General features: G+C 31.5%; 1 protein-coding gene across 1 annotated transcript; it reads left to right on the top strand.

The window, feature by feature from the left end:
* The first annotated feature begins 2,720 nt into the window (after positions 1 to 2,720).
* On the top strand, positions 2,721 to 25,209 carry LOC110618804 (cysteine proteinase RD21A). The gene is made up of 4 exons (XM_021762048.2): positions 2,721 to 3,444; positions 3,925 to 4,160; positions 4,303 to 4,443; positions 24,886 to 25,209. Exons 1-4 carry the CDS (start codon positions 2,967 to 2,969, stop codon positions 25,192 to 25,194), a joined length of 1,164 nt encoding a protein of 387 aa, XP_021617740.2. The 5' UTR covers positions 2,721 to 2,966; the 3' UTR covers positions 25,195 to 25,209.
* The last annotated feature ends 484 nt before the right edge of the window (positions 25,210 to 25,693 follow it).

A 25,693-nucleotide genomic window follows, 5' to 3' on the forward strand; every position in this document is an offset into this window, starting at 1 on the left:
ATAAAAAACACATTATATTTATAGTTTTGTCATAAATATAGTCGTTGGGGATGCATTAAATGTAAATAGAGCTGTTTGTATACAGAAATAACCATTATGTCATGCTCAGAAAAATTTAAGTTCGACGGCCTAAGGTTAAAGTTCGGGGCCGAGCCATTGAAGGTGAAAAATAACTTTCTTAAAAATAAACTTTTGGCGGCCGAACATTTTGGACTTTTGCCTTTGTTCCTTCTCCTTCAGAAGTCAAAAGTTTCACTTAAGGGGGCATATTGAAGACAGACTTTCAGCGGCCTAAAGTCCATGTCCGGCGGCCGAACATTTTGGACTTTTGCATCTATCCCTTCTCCTTCGGATGCCGAAACTTTCACTTTCGATGGAATATTGAAAATAGACTTTTGGCGGCAAAAAAGTCCCAAATGGTCAGCGGCCGAATATTTAGGACTTTTGCCTCTATCCTTCACTTTGGAAGCCGAACATTTGACTTTAGGGGGCATAAAAATATTTCATTAAATTTTTGAAAAATCGTAACTTAGGCTATGAAACTCCATTTTTCAATTCGTTTGAATTTTTGCAACCTATATTTTTAGATCTTTTATCTTGATAAAAAATTTCAAAATCACTCTTTTTAAAAAATTTTATTTTGATCCCTCAAAGTGAATTACTTAAAACTTGGATATTTTCATAAACTTTTAGAACTAAAAGAAAACTTAAGCCATCACAATTAATTAAATGAAATTGACAATGCATAAAGAAAAACTTACATTCTAATCCATTTCTTGTGGTATGCTTTCAAATTTGACACTTTTTATTCTTGAAATCGAAGCGATTTCATTTATTTTAATAAGAGACCTACAAGTTCAACACAAACACTTTTGAAAATAATTAATAACACACCAATTGTTTATTAGTTATCAAAATAGGGATTAGAACACTCAGGTTCAACATAATTAAAAATAAAATTTAATAATTTAATAATTTTTTTCACTTATATAATTTTATCATAAAATAGTGAATATTATAACTAATTTAGATATTATTTATAGTATTTTTATTTTATGCATTATAATTTTAAAATTTTATAAAAGTAAGAAAATTTAATTTTGAAATATTGTAATTAATAAATTTTAAAAAGGATAATATAATTTAAATTAAAAATAAAACTGCATGTCGATAGCAAACAAATCTAACGTAGAGCTAATTTAAAATGTAGTTAAGTGGTTTCTATCATTTGCACATTCGCTATTCTCTATAGTTTTTAAAAGTTATCAAACACATGTTCTTAATTATTTGGATATCTATTGGCTATTAGTCGTAGAGGTGTACAATTTTGGTTTTGGTTTTAGAACAGTTACTTGCAAGAAAAAGAATCGAAATAAAAATCAGAAAGTCAATTCCTTCAAATGAAAATTAAATTTTGGTACGATTTCAGTACGATTTCATGTGTTTTCAGTTTCAATTCAATTTTAGTATCGATTTTTTTTTTTAATTTCAGTATAATTTTTTATTCATATAATAAAATTAAAACTTAAACGAAATAATTAAATACTTATAACATAATATTAATATTATTTATATCATATTAACAAATCTCACATTTCAACTTTAAAATAATAAATATTCACACTTTATATATTATTTTTATTTAAAATATATAAAAACACTAAATAACCAAATATAATATATTTCTCTTACGATTTTCAAACTCTTAAAAGGAGAAAAAAAATAAAAATTTTTAATAAAGCTCTCAAAAACTTTATTGCGAAATTTCTAAAAATATAAATTCTAATTAAACGAGTTTTTATTATTCACATGATATATTACAAATATATTTATTTTTTTATTTTTATAGCAAGACTATTTAATTTAAGATAAAATTATCATAGTATCTAAATTATGTAATTTAGTTTAATAGTATTTTTTAAATACTCATAATTAATTTAATTTACTTTATTATTAATTTTATAAAATTATATTTTATTATTATATAATCTAATTACTAATAATAATTATAAATACAGATGTATTGTTATTATATATATATATATATATATATATATATATAATATTTAAATATTATTAAATTAACTAAATAAAATGATAAAAAAATTAATTATTAAATAATATTATAATTATATATGTGTAATTTTATTAAAATTATATAATATATAAAATATATTATTAAAATTATATATTAAAATTATAAAATTACTATAAATTATTTAAATATATATATCAATTTTTTTTTATTTTAATATGATTTGATATGATTTTTCATTCGGTTTAACATGTTAAAAATCCGCCATAAATTTTAATTAAACTAAACACTTTTAAATAGTAAAAAACAATTATACTTTATTTTTATAAATATTTATTTTCTTAAAAAGGAAATTGTATAAAAACTTTCAAATTTTAAAAATTGGCCATAAATTCTAATTAAACTAAACACTTTTAAATAGTAAAAAACAATTATACTTTATTTTTATAAATATTTATTTTCTTAAAAAGGAAATCGTAGAAAAACTTTCAATTTTTTAAGACAGTAAAATATTTTTTTACCTCATTGAATTTCGTTGTTTCATTTCATAGCCTTTTCTCTACAATCTAAAAATAAAAACCATTCCCAAGCATGGTGTGAAAAATGTTTTTAAAGAAAAATCTAAAAATGGTCAAAAAGGGTTTGATGGACGCCCCCGCAGTTCTCCAAATTTAGGTGGGCTCCAACTCCAACACCCAACCCCGTGACCTTGCGTGACAAGAGACATCTCCTATTTCAACGCAGCTTCGTCCTTGTCCATCTTCTCTGTCAATCTCATTTCGTTAACTGATTCTTCTACACTGCAACCTCTGCCTCTTGATTCTCCATATATATATATATATATACACACACACACGCAACGCAACCTTCTATATAAACACTCCAATACCCACATCGCCAACTAAGCCGTATCACCAGCCATTCCTCAGCCATGGATTCTCCTCGGAGGTCTCTCGCCATGTTGATCACGCTCTCGTTGCTTTCAGTTTCGCTTGCCTTGGACATGTCCATTATTGATTACAATATCAGGCATGGACAAAACCCACTACCAGAAAGAAGCGATGCTCAAATCCAAAGAATGTACGAGATGTGGTTGATGAAACATGGCAAAGCTTATAATGCTTTGGGGGAGAAGGAGAAGCGGTTTGAGATCTTTAAAGATAATCTTAGATTCATCGACGAACATAACTCCGTGAACCGGACTTACAAGGTTGGTTTGAACCAGTTTGCCGATCTGACCAACGAGGAGTACAGGGCCAAATTCTTGGGTACGAGGATGGAGAGGAAGAATAGATTGGGAGCGGGCAGGAGCCAGAGGTATTTGTTCAATAAAGGAGATGATTTGCCGGAGAAGGTTGACTGGAGAGAGAAAGGAGCTGTTGTCCCTGTCAAGGATCAAGGCCAGTGTGGTAAGTCTAGTTTCCGTGTGTTTTGGTTTTGGATTGTACTGTGGGACCAGGAATCGTTTGTGTGCATGTGTATTTTTTTTCCCAGTGATGTTAGTGTCTTACAGGAACTTATCTAAGGTCATAGTTATGCGCCTATTTCCTAGAACCTTTTTTTATTACTATTATTTTTAAGCATAAAAATTTGTGGGGATTTTCCATGCATAGTAGTTTTTTTGTAGTTTTATTGCAATTAAAATCAAATTGTGGATTGGATTAATGGGTCAGATAGATTTGGCAATCTGCACAAATCTGTAAACTTGTTAACAATTAACAGTTCTGTAGGAACGGTGACAGATTCTAGCTTGATTTGATGTTTGAGCAAAACATTGATTTACGAACTTTGTTAATGAAGTAATTAGCAATTCTGTTTATAGTAGCCAGAGTTGATAATGGAGTCTCCCTAATGCCTAATTTAAGTTGGTTGCTTGTTTTTGAATGAAGGGAGTTGCTGGGCTTTCTCAACTATTGGTGCAGTAGAAGGGATAAACCAGATTGTAACCGGTGACCTAATCTCTCTGTCAGAGCAGGAGTTAGTGGACTGTGATACATCTTATAACCAGGGATGCAATGGAGGTCTCATGGACTATGCCTTTGAATTTATTATCAAGAATGGTGGAATTGATACAGAAGAAGATTACCCTTACAAGGCTACTGATAACTTGTGTGATCCAAATAGGGTATGCTTTCATATGTTATCTTTGGTTTTTTAATGATTCCTTTCCTGTCATGAAGACAACATACAAGTTGCTTATATTCTGCAGTCAGATAGATCTACTAGACTTTAAAATTAATTTTATTTGATCATCTTGCATTTCGCAGAAAAATGCTAAGGTAGTTACTATTAATGGATATGAAGATGTTCCTGAGAATGATGAGAATTCGTTGAAGAAGGCTGTAGCACATCAACCAGTTAGCATTGCCATAGAAGCTGGTGGCAGGGCTTTCCAGCTCTACCAATCGGTAATCACTCAATTATAACTGCCTGATGAAAGAATAAAGTGTTTCATACTGAGTATGAATATATGAATAAAATTTCCTTGTCTGTGTTTAGAAAGAATGTATGGATAAAATCTTCTTTTTTGTTTTTGGTGTTTAGAAAGTTGTTTTTTCATTTCCATCCTGATGAACTAGGAAATCTAATTTCCCAAACGAATTACCATTTCCTTCTATTGGTGTTTGGATATGAGAATTACTGCTTTTAATTCTCACATATTTTAGCTTTTATTTTTAATATATTGCTTAATTAATTTTTATTTTTTTACTAACATAATTCCTTTAAATTTATAGATAAAGTAAAAATTCTTTCGCTGTGGAAGGATGTTGGAGTTTAAGCTCTAACAAAGAAAATTAGAGGAAGAATAAAAAGGAGGAGAAAAGAGAGAATAAGAGGTGAAATAAGGAGAAGACAATAGTATTTGTATTAATAATTCACAATGCCTTACATGTGGGATATACTGAGATTTTATAGATATTAACTATTGTAACTAACTCCGGCAGTTCTACAAAATAATGGTTTCAGTTGGTTGTTATTTGTAATAGCAATAATACTATTATATCTCCCTTAGCTTTATTACGTGATTATACCTCTGTTTAAGAACTTTTTTGTCCTCAAGGAAGAGATACGTGAGGAAATTAAGTACTGATAAAACCCTTGTCTCCCCACGCAGCATTTTCCACAGGCAGATTGTACCATTTAGGAAAACTTATTTTTTGTCCCAATAATATAGCATAATTAATAGATTTTTCTCTCTATTTTTAGAATCTAACACTTTCGTTCTTGAGTTTTAATTCCGTCAAAATTCAAGATCTCTCAGTCAAAAATTTCTGTTAAGTTAATGATTTTTCACTTGATCAAAAGAAAGATAATAAATATAATCCCACAATAACCTTATCAATAATAAAATGAAAAAAAATTATTATTTAGTCCCTATAATATGAAAAAACTCGCTATTTAGTCCCTTAAATTTGAAAAATATATTAAAATGTCCCTGACATTTTAAAAATTCTACTAGTTAGTTTCTCTATTAATTTTATGATTAAACATTTTACCATTTAGTCTCTATAATTTAGAAAAAATTATCAGTTGGTCCCTCAAATTATGAAAAAGTTTACTAATTAGTCCCTTCATATTATGGTATTTTAGTTTTTTTTATAATATTTAACGACTAAAATTATTGAAAAGATTAAATAGTAGACTTTTTTAAAATGACAGAGACGTTTTAATGAAATTTTTAAATGGTGAGCAGTGATCGACAGCAAGTGGCACTACAAAAGCAATTTCTATTGAATTTTAACTTTTTATTTTTAATAATTTAAATTTTATATATTTTGATTTTTATTATCTTTACTGAATTTGAATATTAAATTTATTGAAATTTTTATTTGTTTATAGAGATTGAGTTTAAGATTTTTTTCTTTGAATTTTGACGAAATTAAACTTCAGGGGCTAAAGTATTGAATTCAAAAAATAGAGGGACAAATCTGTTAATTATGTAATATCTTATGGACGAAAATGTATTTTTTCCTTCTTTGAGAGAGGGACCTATAAATTTGTAGGAATTAAATTTCAGGTACTAAAGTGTTGGGTTCTAGAAAGGATAGTTCGGTCATTTTTTCTGTCACTAACGGCATTTTTGACGAGGGACCTCTAATTTTGATGGAATTAAACCTCAAGGACGAAAGTGTTAGGTTCTAAAAATAGAGAGACGAATCCGTTAATTACGCTATACCTCAAGGACAAAAAAGTAATTTTTCCTACCATTTACTCAGACCTTTGACAATGGTTCTAGTTTGGAGGACTTCTTCAGATTCAAGAGCTATTATAAATTAATCATCCTGCAGCTTTGATAGTGTTGTGGTAATATTAATAGTATCCTCGACCTTCTTTTGAGCATGGACACATGAAAAATAAGATGAAGGTAAATCTAGAGGTAGCTCTAGTTTGTAAGCTACTTTGCGCATTCTAGTAAGTACTTTGTATAGTCCAAAATACTTAGCTGATAGCTTTAGGGACTGTCTGAGAGGTAGAGATGTCTTTCTATAGGGTTGCAGTTTCAAAAATACCATATTACCCACCTCAAACTCTCTTTCAGATCTCTTTTGTTCGTCTCTTTAAGAAGTTGGCTCAGTTGCTACCTGTCTTGTAAAAACTAATCTACAACATCAACAACCAATCCTAGTGCTTGATGCAAAAAAAAAACTTAAGGGAGGATATCCATGTAGTGCCTTGAAATGAGACATTTTAAGGGCACTATGAGGTGAATAATTATACCATTATTATTGATGCAGAATCCAAGATCAACCTGTAACTAAGAACTCCGTCACACACTAATAGTAGAAAACACACACTATAATAAATCAAATAATAGATTTTCTATACTATACCCTTAATTAACGTATAACTAAGAACATTGATGATAACAAAGAAGAAGACAAGAATTGAATTTGCCACGAAGTACTAACCTCGATAAGAAAATAAATTTTTGATTCCAAACTAAGGAAGAATAATATTGCTCACTTATATTAAGAAACCACTCAAATAATATTGATGATAAGATATCTTAGGCTATCTCTTATGCAAGGGTTACCAAAAAATAAATTCTAGTTAAGATAAGAAAAAGGTAATCCTATTTGAACAAAAAAAAAAAACTAGTCATAATCCTAATTGATCTAGTAAAAATAATTATGGACAATCTAAAATAACCATAATGGGCCTAAATAAATCTAAAATAATAAATCCTAAATAAGTCCAAAATAATAATTAAATAAATTATAAAATGACCCAATTATTATTCAATCAATTATAGATTGACCCCTTCTTTCTCTTGCACTTCGTTATCTTGTGCTTCATTGTTTTCATTTTTTGTGCTTCTTCCTTTGCTTGTTTCTTGATTCTAACATCATGATAGATACTCCCTTGGAATGTGTTGCTTTTTAGAATAACACATTGATTTTCTATATGTTTGAGTACCATGACTTGCACCTTTAAAATTTGCTAAGCCTTCCATGCATGAATTAATGTTTGAAATTGGTTCCTATTCTATCTCGCATCAGTTCTTCCCTCCTTAAAAAGATTTGTTCTTTAATCTTTCTTGCGTATGCAATGTGTATCACTCTTTGCACTTCATCTCTTGAAGGCCTTTAATTCCTCTATGTTCTACCTCCATTTGCAGTGCATCCTAAAATAAAGCAAAAATACTACGAGATGGTTTGGAGTTAGTAATAGATAAATTAATCTCACCATGCTTGTTCTTACTCTTGCACTCAATTTCACTTGCAGTCATTCTTTCTCTCACATTGTAGCTATTATTTTTTCTCTTTGACTTTTAGGTTCTTCTCTTTTATGCTTTCCTCTTTCTTTTTTTCATTTTCACAAACACTCACCATTGGTCCTATAGAATTTTTCTTTTCACTCATGACCTCTTGTCTCTCATTATTTTTATATTCACTTCTTGATTTTCCCTCTAAACACTTTAAAATTTTCAGTTTATCTTCACGAGTTTTGATAGGTGATAGTGGTACAAGAGTAAAGTTTTGGCCCTTAAAGACAAATTGGTGTCTATTTTTATACCCATCATGAGTCACTATGCTTTAATGTTGCCAAGGTTTTCCTAAAAAGAGATGACCTACTTTCATAAGCACTACATTGCATATGACTTCAAAGAGTACTTTCCAATTGAAAATGGTATCACTACTCTCTTTGTTACCTTCACCTCTCCACTACTATTTAGCCATTGTAATGAGTAAGGCATTTGATACCTCTCACATTTCAGATTTAGTTTATCCACTAGAGTAGTATTTGTAATGTTAGTGCAATCATCGAGAGTGAAAGATGTTATCTCTCTGCTCTGGGCCCTCTTCCTTAATCTGCATAGTGAGAACTCTTTTGGAAACTAACATATCTCTAGAAATATAGCATGTTCTATTTTTTCAATATTAGAATAATCCTCTAAAGGGAGTATACTATTATCAGACTTAGAGTCAGATTCAGAAATAATCTCACCATCTCCTTTCATATACATCATTTTTCAGTTTGGGCATTGAGAAGTGATATGTCCCACACCTAAACACTTAAAGCATTTAACAGTGCGATATTTGCTAAAAGGTTGTGAGTGAGAAGTTTCTTTAGAAGTTGAATTGCTCTTCTCCTTCACTTTGTTAGATTTAGTGTTCCCTTTACTTTTATCTTCCCTCTTAGGTTCTTTATGTTCCTTTTTGGACCACTTTGATGTCCATGTCACCCATATCCTCCAATTCTATATAATGGTGCAGCTCTATAATGTTAGCAATTTCCTTATTCAGACCACTAAGGAAATCGCACCATTGCAGCTTCCCTATCCTCTGCAATATTTGCACACATCATGGCAATCTCCATCTCTTGTGGTAGTCTTGTAAAGACATGGTTCCTTATGTTAACCTCGGCAAATCTCGGTGCAACTCTCGATAGTAGTAAGTGGGAACAAATCTTTTACGCGTAATGGAGTTCATCTCCTTCTAGGTTTTTATAGGCCTTCCGTAGTTTCTGCGCTTAGAGATGAGTAATTGATCCTACCAAACGAGTGTATAGTTAGTGAATTCAACTGCTTCTAGTTTCACCTTTTTCTTTTATGAGTATTTATGGCATTCAAATATGAGTTCAACCTTGCGCTCCCACCCAAAATAAGCATCAACATCATCTCTACCTTTGAATGGTGGAATTTTCATCTTAATGGAGTTTATGTTGCTATTTTTCCTTTCAAAGCAATCCTCCCTTCTCATGTCTCTTTTTTCAAATTGTGCAAATCCTTCATGTTTAAAGGTTAAATCACCAATTTTAGGTATTGCATACATGTGGTTGCATTGCCTCCCATTGCCAATGTTTCTGGTATTATTTTGCATGTTGTTTTGCTCCAACACATTTATCTGCCTTTCGTGTCTATCCATTTTATCATTGATGTAACACCCCTTACTTGTCTATAAAATAGCCGAGTAAAGATGCCACATGCTATACTATGTGTAATTATATATGTAGACTTAAATTAGCTTCTACACTATCAATTGCTATTTAATTTGTTTAAATATATATTAATTCACAATAAAAATTTTAATGGAGAAACTATAAGAGTCTCCCTATTTCTCAATATTTATCTATGTGGAAAACAATAATAAGTTCTTAATATTTACTCAATTTACACTATTAAATCCATAAATAGAACATATTAACTTAAAGTAGTAAACATATTGATTTACATTGTTAGCATTTTCAAAACTCCTGGTGGACTACTTATGTACATGCCAAGCATAAACAACCTCTATTCAAAACGTGAGATTAACTAGTTATGATAATGTTCTTTGTGCTGATGTAGAACCTCTTGTTTGTCACTTCCTTTGTCTACTACTTGCACATAGAAAAGTGCAATGCACTAAGCTTACACCCAGTGGGAATAATATTATTTTCATACAAGGTATAAACAATAATTCACACGACAATTAAAATAAAATCATTTCATTAAAACGCATAGAAAATTTATATGTCTATGGGTGAAAAGTGAGCAAATTAATTCATGCAATTGTATATATATAAGGTCATTCATATTATGGTAACCATCATGTATGCATGCTTGTAAAGTATTAACAAGTCATATAATTAAACTTAACCCCTATAAACTCTTAGTAGGATCGACTAGCTAAATAAGAGAAAACCGTATCTGTATGGTACAAAGTGCCAAACTACATGGCCTAGGGGCCGAATGTTGTGCCTGTATAGCTCAAAATCCGAAAAACTATATGATATATAATGTGTCGAAAATATCATATCATGTAGCCCATTAGAGCGCAGTATTGCCAAATTGTATATGGCATGCCATACACATATCTACGACTCCTATTGCGATTTACTAGGGCTAAGATTACATATTTATAGGTTAAATGTTTATTTGCATCAAAATTATCCATTTACATGCTTAACATATTCAAACAAACAAGCATGTCAAATTATATGTTAAGCATGTATGTCGATTAAATGAGTTCTTAAAGCATATATGTGTGTGTAATAGACCATAATTAGTTATGAGTATATTGCTAATTCATTAAGAAAATATGTTTAAATTTTTAGTCTATTAAGCTAGTACATACATAAAGTAGGCACGTTAAGTTAGCAAGTGTGTAATTTGACCGAAAAACTAGCATGTCAATCCCTTTTAGGTCAATATTTAGATTTATATTTGTTTCTGCGTGATTTTGTGTCCCAATTTCAAGTACCTTAGGGATAAAATTTGATTAAACTTTCTTCATGAATATTATGTATTTATATTTTAGCTTTCTAAAAAGATATGGTACATCTAATCATGACCTTCCTAACTCAAATTATGAATTTTTATTTACAAGCTACCTAACCAGGTTTAATCAGTCCAGTATTGGTACTTGTTTCTAGTCTAACAAAACATATTAGATGCATACATTTGCATACAAATTCAAGCTTAAGTGTATTCTATAAAGTTTTAAGTATACTTCTCAAAGTTCTTTTGGCACTAGTCCTAATTTATTTAATTGAGTAAATAATTAGTTATGATATAAGTGATACAGACTTTTCGGATGCACTTTACCTTTGACCAATTTAGGTTCACTTACACTTTACATAAACTTATTTATAGATTCAGAATTTGGTTACTTCATTAACGTTTTAGCTTTTTGTCTTAGCTTTCTTTTGTTATATGTTACGACTAATTTTAATAACTATATAATGAGCTATAAAGCTGTCAATATAGGTTGCCCTATTAAAACATATTCTGCTAGGTTTGCGCTTTTAACTTTCATATTAAATTTCTTTGCTTTAAGCCTCCCAAACACCATTCCAACATTCATATTATATAATTATACAATCAAAGCAAAATTTCGAGTAATCAAAATTAATATCTAATATTATGTATTTATGAGAAAATCAAAGAAAAACAAAAAATCATACAAACATTAAGGCTTTTGCACAATTCTTTTCAAAAGTTTAAAGTACACCTTAGTTATTCATTTTTCTTGCCTTTGCCCTTTGACATACATTTCTACTTTTGAATTTTTCACTTAAATATCTAAACTTCTCTCTTTCTTTCCTCCTTTTCTATGATCCTTTGCTGGATATTCCACTTAGGAAGAAGTTTTCATGAAAGGAGCTCTTGTTTTTATGTAGAAAATGAGTGGAAATGGGTGAAAAGAAGAAAAATTATTTTGGTTTTTTCCATGGTGTAGGTTTGGCCAACATGAGGGAAATTGAAGACAACATTTTCTTTTATACTTTGTCATTTCTTTTATGCATATTTAGGTTACACATGGAGGGCTTAAGTGAAGAGGTGAAAAAATAAAGGACCAAACTTGAAATTTGCTTTTAAACTTTTCATATTCACACTTTAACCTACTAAAATTTTTACCATGTTTCAATTTAGTTTTTAAACTTTCAATATTTATAGATTAATCTACTACAATTACACTTTTAACCTTTAGAAGTCCATTTCATTTAGGTAAACACGTCAGATTTAACAAGCACCTCAAGCTAACATGTCGAGAAATTCTTAAGTATCTTCCATAAGTGACATGATTTCAACTTGCTTATAAAACTTTCTACTTTATTTTCAGATACGTCCATTTTCATATTTGGGATTTCTATGATTCTGTTATTAGAGCTTAAAGATATTAAAATATTATTACTAGTTATTCTTATTTTAATTCTATTTTTGCATATATAACTCTATATGAAGTGAATGTTGGACCTCTAAATACAACTTTTAGTGCTCTATCTATAGTGAATTGTGTGTCAAATAGCTACGAATAAGCTAGCACCTTTCCTAATTAACTCGGGGTTAAGCTAGCACCTCCCTTGAAGCTAATTACCCTAACTCTAGAATGGTATAATTTAAGTTTAATAATTTCTCTATTTGTATCTTAGGGTTTTGGAATGTGACAATTGATCTCCATAAGACTTACATTCAATCTTATAAAAGAGTCATTGATGTTTTTGAAGGTGACAAAATTTTTGGGGTCTTCCTCCTCATCCTTTCCTCCTTTATTTGACATCTTGAAATAGTGAGAAGAAAGGGAAAAAAAAAGTGAAAATAAAGTTTTGAACCTCACATAATCCTCATGTATTTCACTCAAAAAATGTCACTCACCCTCGTGTTTCACTCAAATTTAGGCTTTTACCCTCTTTTGAGCTCATTAATCTTTGCCTTTTACCAATTGTATTATTTGTTCCAATAGGTTGCACTTCGTAACCCGAAGTCAACAGGAGACTAGTATATGCAACAAATAGGAAAAAGAATAATGATTTTCTAAACAATAAAGAAAGGAAACAAAAACTAAAGGAAAAATTATGCAAACAATAAATTTAAAGCATATGGGGAAGCTAAAGTGTATTATGGATACAAAATAGTAGTAACATGCAACTATATGCTACTTTTAGTGTAATAGAAATCAATAAAACAAATGAAAAACAATAGATAATAAAAGAGTAAAATAAAAACTTGATGGGAAAGTAAAGAATTTCAATATCCTTAATGGAATATGAAATTAGAGACCTAATCTAATAATACTTAACAAAAAGCTAGTTATATAGTTAAAGTACCCAATAAATCAAAAAAATATATGTAAACAAATAGATTATAAGCCAATGTGTGATAAAAGATGTAATTTTCCACCTTTTTAGAAAGTTTTAAATTTTGGTGCAACTTTTGAAAAATTTCACTTTAGTCCTCAACTTTTGCAAAATTGCAGTTTTGGCTCTAAACTTTCTCAAAATTACAGTTTGGTCCATGTTAGAATTTATTTATTTACTTATTATTCTTTTCGAAACTTTTAAAAATTGCACTTTGGTCCTTTAATTTTTGCAAATTTTATTGTAACCGAAATAGACATTTACAAATTAACTAAAATGAAACTTGCAACAAATATAAAAAAAAAGGATAGATAGATTTATCCTAGCCTATGCTCTAATACCAAAATTAGGCAAAATTCAAGATTAATTTGTAACTAAGAACTCTTCATGCACTAATAGCAGAAAACACACTATAATTTATCAAATTATAGGTTTTCTCTACTACACCCTTAATTAACCTGTAACTAAGAATGTAGATAATAGAGAAGAAGACAAGAATTGAATTTTCTACAAAGTACTAACTTTGATAAGACAACATATTCTTGATGCAAAACAATGGGAAAATAATATTCCTCACTTGTATTAAGAAATCACTTGTATTATGTTGATGATAAGATATCCTAGGCTATTCCTTATGCAAATGTATTTATAGCTAAAAATAATCTTAGTCCTATATGGAATAGGATTACAAAAAAATAAATCCTCATTGAAATAGAAAAAAAGGTAATCATATTTGAAAAGGAAAAAAAAACTACTCGTAATCCTAATTGATCTTGTAAAAATAATTATGGGTTGATCCAAAATAACCTTAATGGGTCTAATAAATCCTAAATAAGTCTGCAATAATAGATCCTGAATAAGCCCAAATAATAGTTAAACAAATTATAGAATGGAGTAATTATTATGCAACCAATTATAGTTGACCCCTTCTTTCTCTTGCACTTCGTTCTCTTGCGCTTCATTATTTCCATTCTTTGTATTTCCTCCTTTCCTTGTCTCCTGGTTCTTATATCATGATACATCCTTGGAATGTCTTGTCTTTCAGAATAACAAATTGATTTTCTATCTTTGAGTGCCATAACTTGACCTTTAAAACTTGCACAGGCTTCCTTGCATGAATTAATATTTGGAATTGGTTCTCATCTCGTGCTCGGATTAGTTATGCCATAGGAAGCTATTGTACCTAAGTAGTAGGTTTTAAATACACCATACATATGAGTTAGTTTTCTAGGCACTATTTGACTCTCTCATTCTAACCATCAGATTGTGGATAGTAGGCTTAAATAAAAGCTAGCTTGATACCTAGGAATTGAATAATTCCTGCTAAAATAAGCTATTAAATATTTTATCTCTATCAGAAATAATTACTGACACATGCATAGGAGGGCATTAATTTTCAACAATTTGAAGTGCAAGGACATTCTGATATTCTTCAAGTATTCAACTAGGAAAATAAGAAATTATTAGAATTCTAGAGGCATTCAAGTTATTCATGCTGAATACCACATTTGGAAGACAAAAAAAAAAAGAAATGGGCTTATTGTTTTTAAAATTAGTAAGAACAGTTTCAGCCATTGTTAATTCGCCTTTGAATGTTTATATATGAGATATTTTAGTGTGCCTTAATGTCTTTCATGATCCTATATGGATTAGGAGTCAAATTTACATTACTGACTATTAAAATTCTCTTATATAAAGAAGGATTTTGGCTTGTTAAAATAATGGACGAATTTCACAATCCTACATCAAGTAGAATACTTTAAATATTTCATTGTACTTTCAAAAAGCGATAATTATAGGAGGAAGTGATTTTTTTTCATATCCTAGTTAGATTATGATTTATTGTTATTATCCTTTTATTAGTAGGTTATATTTAGTTTTCCTTTTCAAAATAGGACTACATTATGTTTTCATATTTCAACTAGGATTTGTTTTATTTTCCTATTTCAATTAGAATTTTTTTTTCTATTCCAACTAGGTTTAGAAGTTATTTGGCTACAAATAGCCTTTATTTTATACAAGAAAAAAAAAGTTAAAGGTTTGATGTTTTTCTCCATAATGAGAATTTCTTTTTTCTATTCCAAAGATAGTTAATTCTTTGTGCCTCCATATTTAGCAACTTATCAAGGTTCAATATTATGACATTCTAATATGAATTTTCTCACTCCATGCTTAGTTAACTTATCAAGAATTGCCTGTAGCATTCTCTAGCTAAATTATTGCTTGATTATCTATGTTTCCAATCACATTAGTTAGTTAGGGATATAATAGAGCAATCTTTGTAAGATATCTTTGCCCTGTTCTTTATCAAGTTGTGTCACGAGGTTTTTGATTACATGTTGATTTTGGGTTCTGCATCAATTACTTTAAGGATCCCATAAAGTTTACATATATATCCATAAATGTGCCATAGTTGTAATAAAAAAGGTATGAGACAAAAGCAAAAAATGAGCAAGCTTTGAGAGTCTACAAACCACAACCAATATAACATTCTTCCCTTTTGATTTGAGAAGACTTTAATGAAATCCATAGATACTTCCTGCCATGCATGAGAACGTTTAGGTAATGATTGTATTAAGCCTGGATAGGCATAATGCTCACCTTTGTATCTTGCACAAACATCATAGCTTTGAACCCAATTACATCCTTAAGCATACGAGGCTAGAAAAAATATACATGGATATCAAAATGTCCTATAACTAGAGAATTATGGTACGATTCCAATAAATTCAACCTTAAAGAATTAGATGTACTCAAATACATTCTGTCTTCATAAAACAAAAATCTATTCTTCAATTAATAATTAGTAATAGCATCAAAATCTATAGATAATTACTGAACCAGCTCAATGCCTTGCTATCCCCATTACAACTCTCAATTAAGCGATGAATCCAAGTAGGAATAACCACAAAATGCAAGGCATATGAAAGTTGCTCCTCTGTTGATTTAGTAAATGTCCTCGAAAGGAATTATGCTACTTTGTTTTCCACTCCTCTTTTGTATAAAATCTTATAATCCAACCCCCAACAACTTCGAAATCCCTCTTTGTTGTAGGTATTGTTTCTAACAAATATTTGATTCTTTCATGATCTTTCTTAATGAAAAATTGTGCTTGTTCAAGATCGTGACACTATTTGTTGTCTGCAAATATTATAACAAGCAGTTCCTTCTCTTATGTAGTTTCCATAGTAAATGGCTGAGAAAGACTGCAAAGAGCCCTCATTCCCCTATTGCTAACATCGGTTTCCATAGTAAATGACTGAGAAAAATAAGGTAGAGCAAGCATTGGAGCTTTTGTCATTTTTTATTCTGAGAGACTCAAAAGCTAGTGGCCAATTGACCATAGCAACATCTTCTTGGGGTCAATAAGCACCCCTTTTGCATAAATAATATGCTCTAGGTATTCAATTTGTTGCCTATCCAAAGAAACATTTGGATAGTTTAGCAAATAATTGCTGATCCATTAGGATATAAATACTGTTTCCAAATAGTGCAAATGCTCTTCCATATTTATTCTCTAAGCCAAAATTTCGTAAAAAAGATAAATTTTATAAGGAAGGACTGAAAGATATGGTTTATTAAGGCTTGGAATATAGTAGGGATATTATTCAATATGAATGGCATTACTCTAAACTCAAAGTGGCCTTAATGTGTTTTAAAAGCAGTTTTTGAAATATTATAGTCTTACATCCATATTTAATTGTATCATGCCCTTTAATCAATCTTAGAAAACACTTTAGCTCCCTTCAATTCATCTAAAAGATTATTTATGATAGGTATAGAAAATTTATCTTTAATAGTGATCTCATGTAATTTCCTATAGTCCACACAAAATCTCCAAGTTCTAACTTTCTTTTTCACTAATAAACTGGAGAAGAATATGGACTGCTACTAGGTTGAATGATGGTAGATTCTAGCATATTAGCTATTAGCCTCTTAATCTCAATTTTCTAATAATGGAGGTATCTATAGGGTCAAATATTTACTGGTTGCACATTTGGGTGAAGAGGAATATCATGGTTATAGCCTATATATGGTGGTAACCTTTGAGGCTCTTTAAAAATGTCTTAGTATTGCTGCAATAATTGTTGTAAATTCCATTTTTCCTCAACAAGGGAAGTGATAGTAGCTAAAGTAGTAGCAAAGACTTCCTCTTATTGCTTATAATATTCTTTGGTGTCAATTTACCAAATGCAAAATATGGGAGTTTGAAGCTCACATCCCATTTCTATGCAGTAAATTTTCAGAGTACCACAATCTAGAATGAAGGAATGTCTCACCAATATCTTGTAACAATAAGGGTTTTTGTTGCCTGGTAATAATGATAGTTAAGGCTTCAAAGTCAAACAGCTCTGGGTTATGAGTTTTTTAAACCAATCAACCTTTAAAATCATGTCAAACCCCTAACTTCAACATCTTCAAATCAAATTGAAATTCATGCTTTTGCCATCTCCTTTTTAACCCTTGGCATGTGTAGTAACTATATAATTTCCTACTATCTACCACTGTCACATTAGTAGGGACTATAACAACTAAGGCCCACTTTAATTCTTAAGCTACCCTTTTACCTATCAAGCTAGTGATACTATCACTGTCAATTAAAATGACTGACTTTCTATTTTTATGAAAACTCAAAATTCTAATTGTATCCACCTTAGAGCTTCCTTCAAGAGCATATATAGATAGTGTTGCATCTCCTAACTCATCCTTCAATTCATTTTCCTTAACTTCATACCATTCATCTTCCATCCCCTTCCCCTCTTTATCTTCTATGAAAATAGTATTTAAGGTCTTGGTTTTATATTAGTGTCCAAGAAAATATTTATTCCCATATCTATAACAAGATTTAGTTTGATTTTTGGAAGGTGGATGATACGGATTCAATAGGGCAAATTTCTAACAATAGTGTGGAGCAAACTTATATCATTGAAATGGATCTAAAAAGAGTTCAAAATCATATTCATATGATCCATATACATTTGGGGTGTGTTTCAACTCATATGGGGTAGATTTGGTGCAACACTTGCAATCATAGGCTTAGGGAGCCTAATCAAACATACAGGCCAAAACTACACAAAGGGAAGTCTAAAGTGATGATCAATAAAGGATTTTGTGAAGATTCGGCTTTATCATGATAGGTTTACTATATTTTATTATTTAAACACTTGTTTTATTTTAGCTTTATTTGGGTTTGTATTCTGATCATATTTTATCTTTTAAGTTTTAAAGTGTTGGGCCATATTTTGGACTTATGTTTTAATATTTATGTGTTTGATGTATTATTTTAGTGTGTAATTGGGCTTGGGTCTTGTGTGTGGTTCGGCCAGCCCTAAAAAGAGTGTCTTAAGGTTTTATTTTCTCTCCTTACTATATAAGGATAAGAAATACTTGTAAGAGGCAGCTTTTAATCAAAATTTTCAGAATTTTTTTCATGCCTTTGGCGTGTATTGCTTTGAGTGAGAATGAGGATTTGCTTTCATCAATTGCACCAAGAATCTTGGCTAACTTATCAACTATTTATTGTGGCGTTTATCGGATTCTCATCTAAATCCTTCGATCATTGGTGTTTCAGCTTCTCTAAGTGTGGGGTGCCATAGGAGGTGGGTTTATCAAATCTTTGAATTTCATATCTACTTGTGCATGTGGGTTTGAGGCTTGTGCCATAGGATTCCACGTCAGTTGGTATCAGAGCCAAAGTGAGGTAAATTCTGATTTATCTTAGGATCTAGGGTTTTTGAGTTTTCCTTTTCTTCCTTGTTGATTTGGGTGAAATCTTGTGTATCCAAGACTACACCTTCTTGATTATTAATCATCACATAATCTCTTTTGGAAGAAAAATTTGAAATCCATAAAAAAAAATCACATTTGCCTTATTTATCTTGATCTGGCCGAAATTGTGATGTGCATCCTTTTTCATCTATATTGCCTTACTTATCTCAATTGATGGCTGTAATTTATGGGAATCAATTTTGAATTTTGAATTTTGAATTAGGTTAAATCCAGATTAGTAGACAAAAGAAATTTTGCCTATTTTTTAAAGTGCACATTTAAGGCAATTGCATCTAAATTGATTTGATGTCAAATCCTTCTTTTAACACCAAAATTTTCGTCCATGATGCTGAACTGAGTGAAAATAAAATTTTTTTTTCTGATTCTATTTGTGGATTTTGATACTTGCCTTTTTGGGTAGATTTAAATAGATTCATATTTAATTTGCTTTGAAGTGAATTAAATTCAAAATTTTGTCCAGGTTCATTTTTATTTGAATTCTAAGTTTCTTTTTTGGTTTAAGCTTGCTTTTACTTCCTTGATATTGCTGGAGTATTGTTTGCTTGTGTCTATACTCTAGGTGATATTTTTCAAGTAGCACAAAATCTAGTTCGTGTGTTACTTTCCAAATTATCAGTGTCTTCTTTCTAGTTTTTGTGTGCTTCCTTCTTTCTTTAGGTTTTCTTCTTTGTTTCCTTAAACGCATCTTGTGGTTGGTTGGTTGACCTTAGTTTCTAGAGTGCAATTGAAGAATCAGAAAAAGAGCGGTAAGAGTGCAAACACTTGAGTGCTTTCTTTTCTAAAACAATAGTTGCTAGCTCTCTTTGTTCTTTGTTGATTTAAGGTAGGATGAGTAAAGACAAGAATGTGGTGAATAGTGATGGTGAAAGTGAATGGAACATGGCTAGTGATTATAAACTCTTCAAAAAGTCAGTTGATGGTGAGTTTAGAAGGATTTATAAGACTTTTGAGAGGTTGACTGAAACTATGGAGAGTTTGAAAGTCTCACAAGCTCCCACTCCTATAAGAATGCCTCAAAGAACTCTTAATTCCAATAGGCCTCAAGTTCGAGATGAAGAGTTGATGTGCCAGAGATTCATCCCTTCACACTATTATAGGGATTTGAATAGCAGGTTGGCAAGACTAATTCAAGGAGGAAAGATGGAGAAAGAAGAGGCTAAAGTTCCAATCTCAACTTCCATAGAGATTGAAATTGAAGAGGAAGCTGTAATACATGAAGTTAATATAGTTGTTGCCGAAAATTCCATTAATGAGCTTAGAGAAGAGGTTGTGAATGATGGTGGACCTGGGGAGCACATGATTAATGAGATGGAAGAGACGAATGAGGCTATTTTGGAAGTTGTAGATGAGAATGGGTCACATCCACATGATCTTTTTATGACTAATATTTTTATGCCTAGTTTATTTGTTCTTGATGTGCAGGTTGTTGATGAAAACATCCATGACGAAAGTTTTATGCTATTTCTACCTATTCAAGAGGATGTCTTTGAAGATGCATTGGTTCTTAAAGCTTCCCTTCCTGACATAAATATCAGCAAGATTCGAGGACGAATCTTTTTTAAAGAAGGAGGGAATGATACGGATCCAATAAGGCAAATTTCTAACAATGGTGTGGAGCAAACTTATATCATTAAAATGGATCTAAAAGGAGTTCAATTATATTCATATAATCCATATACATTTGGGGCGTGCTTCAACTTATATGGGGCATATTTGGTGCAACACTTACAATCATAGGCTTAGGGAGCCTAATCAAATATATAGGCCAAAACTACACAAAGGGAAGCCTAAAATGAAGATCAAGAAAGACTTTTATGAAGATTCGGCTTTGTCATGATGGGCTTACTATATTTTATTATTTAAACACTTATTTTATTTTAGCTTTTTTTGGGCTTGTATTCTGGCCATATTTTATCTTTTAAGTTTTACAGTGTTGGGCCATATTTTGGACTTATGTTTTAATACTTATGTGTTTGATGTGTTATTTTAGTATGTAATTGGGCTTGGGTATTGTGTGTGGTTCGGCCAGCCCTAAAAAGAGTGTCTTAAGGTTTTATTTTCTCTCCTTACTATATAAGGTAAGAAACACTTGTAAGAGGCAGTTTTTAATCAAAATTTTCAGAATTCTTTTCATGCCTTTAGCGTGTATTGCTTTGAGTGAGAGTGAGGATTTGCTTTCATCAATTGCACCAAGAATCTTGGCTAACTTATCAACTATTCGTTGTGGCGTTTGTCGGATTCTCATCTAAATCCTTCGATCATTGGTGTTTCAGCTTCTCTAAGTGTGGGGTGACATAGGAGGTGGATTTATCAAATCTTTGGATTCCATATCTACTTGTGCATGTGAGTTTGAGGCTTGTGCCATAGGGTTCCACATCAGTGGATTGAAAATTTTGGAGGCTATTGTAATTGTTGTAACGTCCTCTGGGCCCACACTAGTGAATATTGTCTGCTTTGGGTCAAGGGATTGAAATCCTGTCTTCCCTCACAGGTTTGTTTCTGGGTTAAGGGATTTACTACCCTGTCTTCCCAAAATGCGTCCACTGGGGTCTCTTGGGCATAGGCTTATAAGGCCCGTCAGACCTAGAGAGTATCGGGCTCACAGATGTCATAGAAGGGCAAGCACAATAGAAAAAATCATGTCCACTAGGATAGGATATAGAGTCCTGTCTTGATGATGATGTGAAATGCCATGATTATATGCATGTGCATTAATGATATGTTATGTATGATGTGAGTTCATGTGTTTCCACATAAACCATATGATGTTAATGTTTATGTGTATATGTTGTCTTTTCAAAAAACAGAATGAGAGGCACTCGTCGATCTGCACGATTGACTGGAGTCCCACCTGAGAATGAGGGCATGGATGCCTTTCCCCCTGCTTTGCCAAGGGCAATGTCTAGTAGGTCCAGCAAAGAAGGGACATCAAGGGACCCTAGAAGGTCTTTTGATGTAAACAGGAGGAGGACTGATCCAAGAAGGATGTCAGCAGATGTGAGGGAATCTGTGGATGATGAACAGAGGAGAGATGGTAGTCTGGGCATGAGTATGTCAGAGGAGGATATGGGAGAGTCCCAAGGAGACACTCAGGCCTTATGGGGGAAGGAACCCCACGTAGGTGGATCAAAGGTATCCCATATCGGAAAGAGGTTAAAAGGGAGAGGGCCTTATAAGCCTATGCCCAAGAGACCCTAGTGGACGCGTTTTGGGAAGACAGGGTAGTAAATCCCTTGACCCAGAAACAAACCCGTGAGGGAAGACAGGGTTTCAATCCATTGACCCAAAGCGGACAATATTCACTGGTGTGGGCCTAGAGGACATTACAATTGGTATCAGAGCCTGGGCCTTATGAGTACGGTGTGCTGAGCGAGGACGCTCAAGCCTTATGGGGGGAAGAAAATCCATGTAGGTGGATCAAAGGTATCCCACATCGAAAAGAGGTTAAAAGGGAGAGGGCCATATAAGCCTATGCCCAAGAGACCCCAGTGGACGCGTTTTGGGAAGACAGGGTAGTAAATCCCTTAATCCAAGAACAAAATCGTGAGGGAAGATAGGGTTTCAATCCCTTGACCCAAAGCGGGCAATATTCACTGGTGTGGGCCCAGAGGATGTTACAATTGTGGCATTAGATTGATAGCAAAAGAAGTGTTATTGCCTTTAGTAGTAGTCAAATTAATTTTTTGGTTAGTGTTTGGTGGTCGAGGTGGGTATTAGTACGATTGATATAGTTTGATGAAGGTATTTGTAGGATTTATTTGGGTTGTTTTACTACTAGTAGTATTGTTTAGATAGATATTTTTGAAGGATCTGAATGGAGGTTATCCCCTTTTTTTAGTTTTTGTCTAACAACTATTCTAAAATTTTATGACTTCTACTGCATAGGATATGCAAATAGGTTTTATCATTTTTATTATCAATCTATTCTTATCCTTCAACCCTTTAATAAACCCAAAAAGGAAGTAAGATTCCCCCAACTTAGGCATTAATCTCTCTAACCTAATCCTTATATCCTCAAATTCATCTCTACACTCTTCAATAGAATTTTCCTGCCTCAATTTCATAAATTTCTCCATCATATCTTCTAATCCATCATTTCTAAATCTATTACAAATTTCCTTATTAAATTCCTCCCAAGCATACTCTCTACTCCTATTCCAATTATAGAACCATATATCGACCTTATCCATTAAAAATAAGCTAGCTAATTGCACTTTCTATTTAGTAGGGACTTTATAAGTTTCAAAATATTTCACACACTTTCTCGATCAAGCTCTCGGTTTCTTCCCTTCAAAAGTGACTAGCTCAATTTTTGGAAGAATTCGAGTTACATCATTAATAAGGGAGAAAGTGGGAATAGCGCTCGGAATACCTTTATCCTTAGCTTGAATAGTATAAGCCTCTTTTAAATAAATAGAAATAGATTGAGAAGCTTTATTTTTTGTTGTGTCTCCCCTTCCTCACAGGAAATACCAACTTCCTTAACTTTATTTGCCATTTTCTTGATCATCAGAGTGTGCAAACCTTCTAGGATTCTATTGGTATCCTTAGAGTTCTTCCTTACTTCTTCCTTGAAGTCTCTCATCTCTTTGCTATTTTCCTAGGTGGATTCCTGCAACAATATGATTTACTTCTTTAATTATGTAATTCTTACCATTTCCTGACTCACTATAGTGGATGTGGTCTAACTCCAAAGGACAATTACTCAACAATTACAGTAACGCACAAGCTCTTATACCAATTGTTAAACTTTCGGCTTTAATAAGAAAAATTAGAGAATAGAATAGAAAGATGGAAAAGAAAAAGAAGAATAAGAGACGAAAAGAAAGAAGAGTCAAAATAGGGGAAGGTAATTTTGTATTGATAATTCACAATGCTTGTACAAGTGGGATATACTGAGTTTTATAGATCTTGGTTGTAGTAACTAACTCCAGATGTACTACAAAACAACTTTATTAGCTAATTGTTATTTGTTGTAACAATAATAATTCTAGAAAATTTTTATCCCATTACATCTTCTAGCTTTATTCTTATATTTTTTCTATACTTCTTTCTGTATTTCTTCTGTTAACATGTGAAAAAGGATAAGACAAGATTTATTGTTTGTAAGTTTAGAAAAATGGATGAAATCCTATTTTTACCCTTAAATTTTAGGGTGATATTTAATTTTATCCAAAATTAAGTTTTTGATCCAATTTATCTAAACCTTTTGATTTAAAAGCATATTAGCCTTTTTTTTTTTTGAAAAATTAAAATAGTAACTTTTTAATAATAAAATATTAATTTTATATTTTAAGTGTTAAATAATTACTTATAAATTAATTAAAATAAAAAATAAAGAAAACATAAAAATGGAAGAACATGAAACACAAATTAAAATTTCTCAATAAAAATCTGGAATCAAAATCATTTTGTTCCACAATTATTTCAAAAATAGCTTCATTCTTAAATCACACACAAAAAAAAAAAAATCTATTTCAGTAGCATCAAGATCCACATGAGATCCTTCACTACCAATTCAGCTTACAAAAACTGTTGAAATTTGTTGATGGGCCTTATTCAAATCTACATGTGATGAGAGTGTTGGATCCTATAGTGGGGCTTAATTGAGCTTGATGCAGTAGTATTCTCCAAAATGCTCTTAGGTCCTTAAGTAATTTGGAGTGACTCACTTTACTTTATTAACTCTTCCTTTATTTTGTATTCTTCCAATGTAGGATTTCCGCTTCTTCAACACAAACTAAATAAATTACCCACAATAACTAAAGAAATTGCCCACAATTTAGGCAACAAAGAAAACTAAGAAAACTACCCATAACATAAGCAACACAGGAAAGTTAGACTATAATAAAGGAAATTGAATGATATTATTGGAAACTAACAATTAACTTGGACTTCATAATAGAAAGAAATTGTCATTCACGCTGTATGTTTGCACATAAAAATAATGTTGTGAGCTACTGATTATTTGCTTGGTTTTCTTGGTGCAAATGCAGTTTGCCTTTGATGATATTCAGCAGCAAGAGGAATATTTGGTTTTATGGCCTCTGAGAGAGAAGTTTTCAGTCGCTCAAGACCCTTACACCTATCTGTTGTTGATTGGTAGGTTCTCACGGTATTTCAATATACCTTTCTTTTCACAGGAGAGAGAGAGAGAGGGAGTTTCTCGTTCAACTTTAATAATTTTAAGGTACAAATATTCTAGATTTTTTGCAATTCTCAATGTAATATGGAGGAAGTACCATGCCATAGTTTTTTTTTTCTTTTTTTTTTTCATTATTTTTATATTATTTAGTTGGAACTAAATGTTGCTACTGAGATGTGAGCAGCCAAGTATCTCCCACATGACACTTATGATTATTGCAACATTTTGGTAAAGAAAGTAAAAAAATAAAAGTCCCATAGTAACAATTTCAAGCAAAATAGTAGAGCAATTATTTTTTCTATATATTTTCTTCCTTCTCTGATTCTAAATGTTTTTCTGGCAATATCATGTAATATTTTGTTATGCAAGACAAATGTACATCATTGAAGGTTTGTAGCTGCCAGTTTGGTTCAGGGTGTGTACATTCTAGAGCGAGATCGCCAGCTGAAACCTGAAGGCCCAGAAGCACTTGCAAGTCCTTGGTGAGAGTTCTTTAATTGTAAGTTGTTCCATAAACTTGTGGATGATGTTGATTCCTTCATTTTTGGTGCCATTTATGAATTTAAATCTTCAATATCTTATTTTACTCATTCATTAGATGACAGTCCATGTTATGTTATTGTATTCCTTCCCATACCCATTTAGAGATGTAATACACC

Source organism: Manihot esculenta, chromosome 7, assembly GCF_001659605.2.
Source record: "Manihot esculenta cultivar AM560-2 chromosome 7, M.esculenta_v8, whole genome shotgun sequence".
Lineage (NCBI taxonomy): Eukaryota > Viridiplantae > Streptophyta > Magnoliopsida > Malpighiales > Euphorbiaceae > Manihot > Manihot esculenta.

What these genes read in the sequence shown, in the direction of transcription:
- LOC110618804 (XM_021762048.2), top strand. Translation starts at nt 2,967, where the DNA reads ATGGATTCTCCTCGGAGGTCTCTCGCCATGTTGATCACGCTCTCGTTG. An exon ending in CAAGGATCAAGGCCAGTGTG is followed by an intron (nt 3,445 to 3,924) that starts GTAAGTCTAGTT and finishes TTTTGAATGAAG; the next exon opens with GGAGTTGCTGGGCTTTCTCA. An exon ending in ACTTGTGTGATCCAAATAGG is followed by an intron (nt 4,161 to 4,302) that starts GTATGCTTTCAT and finishes TGCATTTCGCAG; the next exon opens with AAAAATGCTAAGGTAGTTAC.